This window comes from Somniosus microcephalus, chromosome 11 (assembly GCF_052327205.1).
Source record: "Somniosus microcephalus isolate GS21.2 chromosome 11, FLI_Smic_1.0, whole genome shotgun sequence".
Lineage (NCBI taxonomy): Eukaryota > Metazoa > Chordata > Chondrichthyes > Squaliformes > Somniosidae > Somniosus > Somniosus microcephalus.
In genome coordinates, this window is record NC_140997.1 from 138,544,476 (window position 1) to 138,554,545 (window position 10,070).

The following is a 10,070-nucleotide window of genomic DNA, read 5'->3' on the forward strand; positions in this document are numbered from 1 at the left end:
CCGGAAAATGTGAACCCAGATGCGGCTGACGGTATCGCCGGCTTCGCTCCTACCACAGCCGTGAGCGCTCCTTCGTCACCTCTGTAACTGCACGGGCCGCAGCGTCCGGCCGTTTGGATTAACTACCGCGGGCAGCCCGAGCCCTACGCCAAGATGGCGGCGCAGAGCGGCCGCAGGATGAACACTTTCCTGGGTGAGGTGAGGTGAGGGGAGCGACGCGACCCGGCCCTCCCCTCCCCCTGCCCGGGGTCGGCTCTGCAGTCGTGCCCCCCGGCTGGGAGCGGCTGCTTACCACCCATTGCTGGGCTGGGGGGTGGTGTCTGGAGGGGGTCTGGGGTTTGGGGGGGGTTTAGGCGGGGTTGGGGGTGGGGGGGGTTTAGGCGGGGTTTGGGGGTGGGGGGTTGTGGGGTGGGGGTTGTTTAGGCGGGTTTGGGGTGGGGGCTGTTTAGGCGGGTTTGGGGGTGGGGGTGTTTAGGGGGGTGTTTAGGCGGGGGGGGTGTTTAGGCGGGTTTGGGGGTGGGGGGTGTTTAGGGGGGTGTAAAAGTATCCTCCGGACTCAAAGGAAACAGTAAACAATGCATGCAGGGCGGAACTAGGCCAATATCCATTAATAATCACTATCCAAAAAAGAGCACCAAATTTTGGAATCACCTACAAATGAGCAACCCCCAATGCTATCACTACGACGCCTGAAATGCCAAGAGCTGACCATAAAGAAAAATACCCTCAGTCAACTAGTCCTGGGACTCAGTGAAGTAACTACTAACAATACTAACAATAACCAGTCCCAGGACAGTGACAGGTAAGAATTCGACCCAACACAATCGTCGCTAAGCAAAAGGAAAAAATATCTGACATATTGGCAGAAAACAACAAAAACCCAAGCAAACTCAATTGCTACTTGGCCCTAAACAGACAATACAACATAGCTGATTACCTGACCATGGTAAAGGATAACAAACTGAGAAGAACCTTGACAAGGTACAGACTTTGCGAACATAGCCTAGCGATCGAAAAAGGCAGACACAGGCAAACCAGGCTGCCAAGAGAAGACAGGATATGCTCTCACTGCAGTCTGGGAGTAGTTGAGACAGAGATGCACTTCCTCACAGCCTGTGGAAAATATTCAGGACATCAGGGAGAATTTCTACCAAAAATTCCCCAAATATGCCCTGAATTCAGAAATCTGAATGACAACCAAAAACTCCCTTTCCTACTGGGGGAGGAGAGAAGCTGTGTAACACTGGCGGCACACTATGTACAGCTTGCCATGAACAGAGGGACAACCAGTAACTAAGACAAGAATATATACAAACAAGGCGAATGTATATTTATAAACTATATGAATAGAACCGCGTTTATGTGTTCAACCATAAATGTATTTTGATGCTTTAGCAACATAAGATGTACCTTATCATGCCAATAAGCGATTTGAATTGTGAATTGTGTTTAGGGGGGTGTTTAGGTGGGTTTGGGGGGTGTTTAGGCGGGGGTGGGGGGTGTTTAGGCGGGGGTGGGGGTGTTTTAGGCGGGTTTGGGGTGGGGGGTGTTTAGGCGGGTGGGGGGGTGTTTAAGCGGGTTTGGGGTGGGGGGGTTGTTTAGGCAGGTTTGGGGGTGTGTTTAGGCGGGTGGGGGGGTGTTTAGGCGGGTTTGGGGGTGGGGGTGTTTAGGTCGGGGGTTGGGGGGTGTTTAGGCGGGGTTGGGTGGGGGGTGTTTAGGCGGGTGGGGGGGTGTTTAGGCGGGTTTGGGGGTGGGGGGTGTTTAGGCGGGTTTGGGGGGTGGGGGGTGTTTAGGCGGGTTTGGGGGTGGGGGGTGTTTAGGCGGGTTTGGGGGTGGTGGGGTGTTTAGGCGGGTTTGGGGTGGGGGTGTTTAGGCGGGTTTGGGGGTGGGGGGTGTTTAGGCGGGTTTGGGGTGGGGGGGGTGTTTAGGCGGGTTTGGGGTGGGGGGGTGTTTAGGCGGTTTGGGGGGTGGGGGGTGTTTAGGCGGGGGTGGGGGGGTGTTTAGGCGGGTTTGGGGGGTGGGGGGGTGTTTAGGCGGGTTTGGGAGGTGGGGGGTGTTTAGGCGGGTTTGGGGGGTGGGGGGGTGTTTAGGCGGTTTGGGGGTGGGGTTGTTTAGGCGGGTTTGGGGGGTGGGGGTTGTTTAGGCGGGTTTGGGGGTGGGGGTTGTTTAGGCGGGTTTGGGGGTGGGGGTTGTTTAGGCGGGTTTGGGGGTGGGTGTTTAGGCGGGGTGGGGGGGTGTTTTGGGGGGTGTTTAGGTGGGTTTGGGGGGTGTTTAGGCGGGGGTGGGGGTGTTGGGGTGTTTAGGCGGGTGGGGGGGTGTTTAGGCGGGTTTGGGGGGTGGGGGTTGTTTAGGCGGGTTTGGGGGGTGGGGGTTGTTTGGGGGTGGGGGTTGTTTAGGCGGGTTTGGGGGTGGGGGTGTTTAGGCGGGGCGGGGGGGGTGTTTAGGCAGGGTGGGGGGTGTTTTGGGGGTGTTTAGGCGGGGGTGGGGGGTGTTTAGGCGGGGTTTGGCGGTGGGGGGGTGTTTAGGCAGGTTTGGGGTGGGGGGTGTGTTTAGGCAGGTTTGGGGGTGGGGGGTGTTTAGGCGGGTTTGGGGTGGGGGGGGTGTTTAGGCGGGTTTGGGATGGGGGGTGTTTAGGCGGTTGGGGGGGTGTTTAGGCGGGTTTGGGGGTGGGGGGGTGTTTAGGCGGGGTTTGGGGGGTGTTTAGGCGGGTGGGGGGTGTTTGGGGGGGTGTTTAGGCGGGTTTGGGGGTGGGGGTTGTTTAGGCGGGTTTGGGGTGGGGGGTGTTTAGGCGGGTTTGGGGGTGGGGGTGTTTAGGCGGGTTTGGGGGTGGGGGGTGTTTAGGCGGGTTTGGGGGTGGGGGGGTGGTGTTTAGGTTGGTTATGCGGGGGGGGGGTCGGTGGATTTAGGTGGTTTGGGGTGGAGGCGACTCCTTCTGCTTGCAAGTTTCAGTCTTTTCAAGTATTATTTTGCTTTATCTGTCTGTTTGGTTTTTTCTCAGGTCACCCGTGGGTGTTCCGTGATGCAGTTTCTGATGACCGGCTCCTCGTCGACGGGCACGAGGTCTTTGTACCACCTCCTGGGCAGGTTGATGAAGTCGGACAGCCTCGATACATCATGGTTAATATCACCATACCAGGTAACCGGCTGCCTGCAAAAAAAAAAAAAAAAAAAAAAAAACCCTTGGGCACCGAAGCATCATTACAGGCTGCTCCCACTTTCCCCCCCCCCCCCCCCCCCCCCCCAAATGGCTCAATGGCAAAAGTTCTGCCTGCTTCGGCACTGTGCCATAAACACCTCGTTCCAGTCCTGGTTTGTGTTGAATTAGCCGATCTCATCTGGGATGCTGCATTCGCCTTCAGTGCCCTGGTTCAGGAAGGGAAATGTAGCCACTCGCCAATTGCTGTCCCCGACAGGTGAGGGCAACATCAGGCTTGGCTCTGATATTCCTCACAGTCAGATAGCCCCTCACTTCCCCCTCCTTCCCTTTACAAGACTCCCTGCATAGGCTTGCACATTGAGAATAAAGAATTCTTAGGATAAGGGGTTGGCCATTTAGGACTGAGATGAGGAGAAATTTCTTCACTCAGAGGGTCATGAATTTTTGGAATTCTCTACCCCAGAGGGCTGTGGATGCTCAGTCGTTGAGTATATTCAAGGCTGAGATCGATAGATTTTTTGACTCTTAAGAGAATCAAGGGATATGAGGATCGGGCTGGAAAGTGGAGTTAAGGTTGACGATCAGCCATGATGTTATTGAATGGTGGAGCAGGCTCGAGGAGCCATATGGCCTCCTGCTCCTATTTCTTATGTTCTTATGAATGGCCACTTTGGGTAAAGCATGGCAGAACAGCCAATGCTTGCTGAATGGTATCCCAGCAAAAGGCTGCCAAGAGGAGAGAAAGCGCCTGCTTCCTGGTACTTCAGCTCTGTGTTTACGGACAGGTCTGCAGTACACACAAATTTAGGTGGGGAAGGAGCTACTTCATATTCCGAGGGTTTTGAATATTTGTAATTAAAAGTTAGCTTCAATGTTGGAAGAATGTTTTCTGTATTGTGTGCCCCCCTCCCTGCTGTGGGTGATAGATTTAAGCTGGCATGGCAATAGTACAGTAATAAAAACAGAAAATGCTGGAGAACATTCAGCAGGTCAGGCAGCATCTGTGGAGAGAGAAATAGAGTTAATGTTTCAAGTCAATGACCCTTCCATCAGAACTGGTACAGTAATGTCCAGCTGCAGTGGTAATTAAATTTTCTCTTGTACATTGTCATTGTGCCAAGCAGAAGTGAGATGCACGATAAAGGGAGAATCAACGTGGGTACCTGTGCCCAGAACGAGAGGGGCATCGGCACTGTACATAACTGGCCCAGGTATCAGCCTTGGCTCAGTTGGTAGCGCACTCTCCTCTGAATTAGAAGGTTGTGGGTTCCAGCCCCACTCAAGGACTTGAGCACAAAATATAGGTTGACACTCCAGTGCAGTACTGAGGGAGTGCTGCACTGTCGGCGGTGCCATCCTTTAAATAAACCGAGGCCCCACCCTCCAGGTGGACATAAAAGATCCCACAACACTATTTTGAAAAAGTGTGCTGGACATTATTGATCCCTCAACCAACACCTAAATCTGATGATCTGGTCATTTATTTCATTGCTGTCTGTGGGAGCTTGCTCTGCACAATTTGGCTGCCACGTTTCCTACATTACAACAGTGACTACACTTCAAAAGTGCTTCCATTGGCTGTAAAGCGCTTTGGGACGTCCTGAGGTCGTGAAAGGCGCTATATAAATGCAAGTGTTTTTTCTGCTCTCACACAATGAACTGAAAAGGACTATGATATAATGATGGATTGTCTGGTTTGAGAAGAATTTAATTTAAACTGTACAACTCTTTTTTTTAAATTGTTTGTCAGTGAGCAAATCCGATTGCTACTTTGCATCAAAGCTCAGATGGTGTATTTCCTTTTTGTTCAGTTTATACACTAAAGGAGAGGTGTCTGCAAGTGGTGCGGGGCCTTGTGAAGCGAGAGGATTACAGGAACCTGGAGATTGTTGGATCGCTTTACGATGACCTGGAGGATCAGCCACAGCTCCTGAAAGATCTTCAACGACTTCAGCAACAGCTGGCTGAAACGGAGGATACTTTAGAAGCTGACTAACCTGGAGTGACCCTGCGCTATCCACATTTTTCCAATCCCCTCCTCTCCCCTCATCCACCCAAATCAAGACTTGTATATATTGTATATAGCCAAGCTGCAAACGTCCATATATATATATATATATATACACATGAGTAGAATGGACTACACCGGTCGTTTAAAATGTGGAGTACAAACACAGTGTGACTGTGGCACTAAGCTGTGAACAAGACTTCCATCTGATCGATTAATTACTTAGACCTTTATTGTGCGGTAAATTTTGAATTTTTCTTCACCTTTCTCTTTCTTGGACCAAACAATTTGCTTTTTCAAATCACTGAAGTAAAGATCTGTATGGGCAGCAAGGTCCCAGACTCTGTCCTCCATCTGTGTGCTGAGTTAGCTAATCTCAACATTGGGCAACAGTAGGGGGTGCTGCAGTTGACTCTGGTACCAGTGAGCTAGAGAGGTCAAAGTCAGCCAGGGATCCAGAGGGTGACTAGTAGCTGGGGGTGCCATAGGTCTCAAGCAGTGGTCTCTGAGCAGCCAGCTTGCAGTTTTGTTCCATGAGGGGAAAACCGGCCAGGGATCCAGCGGGTGACTAGTATAGTGGTTAGAATGTGGAACTCACTACTACATGGTGTAGTTAAGGTTGAATAGCTTAAATGCAATTAAGGGGAAGCTGGATAAGTACATGAGGGATAAAGGATATGGTGATTACGAGAGATGAAGTAGGGTGGGAGGAGGCTGGTGTGGAGCATAAACACCAGCATGGACCAGTTGGGCGGAATGGCCTGTTTCTGTGCTGTAGATTCTATGCAGTAGCTGGGGGTGGCGTAGATCTTGAGCAGTAGTCTTGAGCAGCCAGCTTGCAGTTAGTTTCACAACCGAAGTTTCTTTTACTTTGCCTTGCTACTCTCCGATGAATGGGCGTTCAATGGAGAAAGGCTTTATCGATTAAACTTTTTATTTTAAAAAACATCTCTGGAAACTGTAACAGATAGATGCTGATTACACAGCCACACTTCTGACTGGTCTGTTGTACACGGTGCAGCCCTGTGTCGCATAAGGAAAGGCAGAACTGTGTGCTTTTACTGGATATAAACTGGCCGAGCATGGAAGATGGCAACCAATCAGACCTTCAGCTGAAAACTTCTGGGTGAAAATTTGATATTTTACTTTTATGAAAATGAGTGGTTATGACAATTTGGAGCAAAACAAAATATACAGATTTTTAATCCAAAAAACCTTCCAAAAACAAAAGCTGAATGAAGAAAATTTTGCACTTCAGTTACATTAATAGCAGAGTGAGGTTGTTTGGTGGCTGGTGGTTGCTACAGCTCCTGGGAAAGCATTTAATGCAGTTCAGGCTTGCTATTTTCTGGGCCTCACTGTCTTTCTACATGAAGGAGATTGTTCCGGGTGAGAGGACTGCCCTGAAAATAATAGGAACAGGAGTAGGCTATTCAGCTCCGTTCCACCATTCAATTAGATCATGGCTGATCTTTATTTTAACTCCATGTACCCACCTTGGTTCGGTAACCCTAACAAAAATCTATCAATCTCATTTTTGACATTTTCAATTGACCCCGAGCCTCAACCACTTTTTGTGGGAGTTTCAGATTTCCACAATCCTTTGTGTGAAGAAGTGCTTCCTGACATCACCCTTAAATGGCCTAGCTCTAATTTTAAGGTTATGCCCCAATGTTCTGATCTACCCCACCAAAGTAAATAGTTCCTCTATCTACCCTATCAAGCCCTTCAATCTTCTTTAATGTACAAATGTTCGAATTGGCAGCCAGGTTTGTGTTCTTCACCTACAGCTTGCCGTTCACTTTAAATTGGGCTCCTACATGAAAGCAATGTCCTCTTTCTCAAACCCCCCACCAATTTTCTCCCCTCCTGCCCTGAAGGTTACATATAGTTACATGGTATTTACAGCACAGAAACAGGCCGTTCGGTCTAACAGGTCTATGCCGGTGTTTATGCTCCACACGAGCCTCCTCCCACCCTTCTTCATCTCACCCCATCAGCATATCCTTCTATTCCTTTCTCCCTCATGTATTTATCCAGCTTCCTGTTAAATGCATCTATGCTATTCACCTCAACAGCTCCTTGTGTTCCACATTCGAACCACTCTCTGGGTAAAGAAGTTTCTTCTGAATTCGTGATTGGATTTATTAGTGACTATCTTACATTGATGGCCCCAAGTTCTGGTCTCCCCCGACAAATGAAAACATTTTCTCTACGCCGACCCTACCAACCCTTTCATCATCTTGAAGACCTCGATCAGGTCACCCCTCAGTCTTCTCTTTTCTAGAGAAAAGAGCCCCGGCCCGTTCAATCTTTCCTGATAGGTAGAACCTCTGTTCTTGTATCATCCTAGTAAATCTTTTTTGCATCTTCTCCAGTGGCTCTATATCCATTTTGTAATATGGAGACCAGAACGGTGTACAGTACTCCACAAGTGTGGTCTAACCAAGCTTCTATACAGGTTTAACATAACTTCTCTGCTTTTCAATTCTATCCCTCTAGAAATTAACCACAGTGCTTTGTTTGCTTTTTTTTAAATGGCTATTAAAGTGCATCACTACTTTTACTGATTTGTGTATTTGTACCCCCAGATCCCTCTGCTCCTCTACCCCATTTAGACACTTACTTTCCAAGGAGTATGTGGCCTCTTTATTCTTCCTACCACCTCCCACTGATCTATATTAGTTCATTTGCCAATTACATGTCCATTCTGCAAGTTTATTAATGTCTTCCTGTATTTTATTGCAGTCCTTCTCTTATTAACTATACCTCCCAATTTGGTGTCATCTGCAAATTTTGAAATTGTACTTCTGATTTGAGTCCAAATCATTTATGTAAATGGTGAACAACCGTGGCCACAGCACTGATCCTTGTGGTTCACCACTTCCCACCTTTTACCTCCTTGTGGCTTGCTGTGTTTTATTTCCCATCATGTGGCACAGGTACCAGTCGTTCCAATGCTCCACCAGTACTTTTGTATAAGTGACTGTTCACCTACAAACCCAGACGGCGAATGTCAGTAAGATATTTAACCATGGAATCCTGACCACCTGGAGCGCTGAGGCCAGTAGTAACACCCCTACTGACATCGCACCTGAGGTTACCTCCGGCTGATCCTAACTAAAGTGGAACCACAGTCTTCATAACACAAGGCTTGTTGTGAATTTTTGGCACCATTTTATTGTAAACACTACCTGTTTTCAGATACTCTGCATCTGTGATATCTGTACAGTGAACCCTTGTATATATTTTGTATGTAATAGCTGAACACTAGGTCATTAAATGTATACACAGTGTTGCAGTGGTGAGGTCCTTCTAACCGGCTGAGAGCACTCCAGGGCAGGGATACCACTGAACTGTGGAGCAAGTTAGGATTACTCTAACAGACTCTCCCCGATGGCTGAGTTGGAATAAGTGCAAACTGACACTAAGGCCTACAGACCAGGAATATCCCAGGTTTGAACACTGCGTGTTGATGCATTAACTAATCTCAGTCATGATGGCGGTAGAAGACTACAGTTGGCCTCGGTGCCCTTGGGATACAGAGGGGCAATTTGCCCTGGATTACCACTGCTGAACACTATCCAGTGACTGGCTGGGAAATCCACATGTGTGAGGACAGGATCAGGCTTGCTTCTGATGTCATCTTTTGAATAGCTTCGCAATGCTAGCTATCCAGGATCACACCTGAAGAATGTCCGTTTTGGATGAGGTACCAGTGTGGTACTGTAACCCAGCCTGAGAAGGGGAAAGGAAGAATGAAAACACATAGTTTATCCTCACTAGCATCTGTCTAGGGCAAAAAATGGAAGTTGATGGTACAGTGGTCAGCTTGGCACTAAGTGCTAAGTTAGGAGGGTCTGGCAGTGATCCTGACACTGACCAATTTGGGATACAAGGAATCTGACACTGACCATTCTCAAGGTCAGCAGGATCCAAAACTGACACTGACCAGTTTCTGAGTTAAGAGGGTCTGACCCTGACCAGTGTCTAGGTTATGAAGAATGTGACATTGACCAGCCTCTTGAGTTAGGAGAGTGTGACACTGACAAGTCTCTGGGTTAGGAGGGTCTGACACTGACCAGTCTCTGGGTTAAGAGGGTCTGACACTAACCAGTCTCTGGATTACAAGGAATGTGACACTGACTAGTCTCAGTTAAGAGAGTCTGATACTGACCAGTCTCTGGGTTAAGAGAGCCTAACCCTGACCAGTCTCTGGGTTAGGGCTAACATAAAAGGGAATCCAAAGGTCTTCTATAGGCATATTAATAGTAAAAGTGTTGTCAGGAGCGGTGGGGCCGATTAGGGTCCAAAACGAAGATCTATTGGTGGAGACGGCATAGCTGAGGTACTAAATGAGTACTTTGCATCAGGGGTGGTGCCAGAGGACTGGAGGATTGCAAATGTTACACCCTTGTTCAAAAAAGAGGATAAACCTGGCAATTACAGGCCAGTCGGTTTAATGTCGGTGGTAGGGCAACTTTTAGAAACAATGATCTGGGAGAAAATTAACATCCACTTGGACAAGTATGGATTAATTAAGGAAATCCAGCACGGATTTGTTGAGGGCAAATCGTGTTTGACTAACTTGATTGAGTTTTTTGATGAGGTAACAGAGGGTGGATGAGGGCAGTGCAGTTATTGTGTATATAGACTTTCAAAAGGCGTTTGATAAAGTACTACATAATAGGCTTGTTAGCAAAATTGATGCCTGTAGGAGTCGCTGGAAAAAACAGACTGCGAGACTTTCATAGCAGCAAAGAAAAACGCGTGTTAGCTTTATTAACTCTGCATGGACTGAGGGACTCGGCCTCGTCGCAGGGCTATGACGTCATCACACAATCAACGACTCTTAAAGGGACCCTTCCCTGATAACCCAACCAAGTTCCGTACATAACGTGGAGC

The 10,070-nt window shown here is 48.5% G+C and overlaps 1 protein-coding gene across 1 annotated transcript; it reads left to right on the forward strand.

The window, feature by feature from the left end:
• On the forward strand, nt 1–8,461 carry LOC147110907 (von Hippel-Lindau disease tumor suppressor-like; the record flags this gene model as incomplete). The annotated part of the gene is given in 6 exon segments (XM_085999978.1): nt 1–34; nt 37–78; nt 81–110; nt 113–193; nt 2,999–3,136; nt 4,969–8,461. Coding segments are annotated over 6 exon segments (510 nt in total), but the record flags the coding sequence as incomplete, so codon positions are not given.
• Between the last annotated feature and the right edge of the window lie 1,609 nt (nt 8,462–10,070).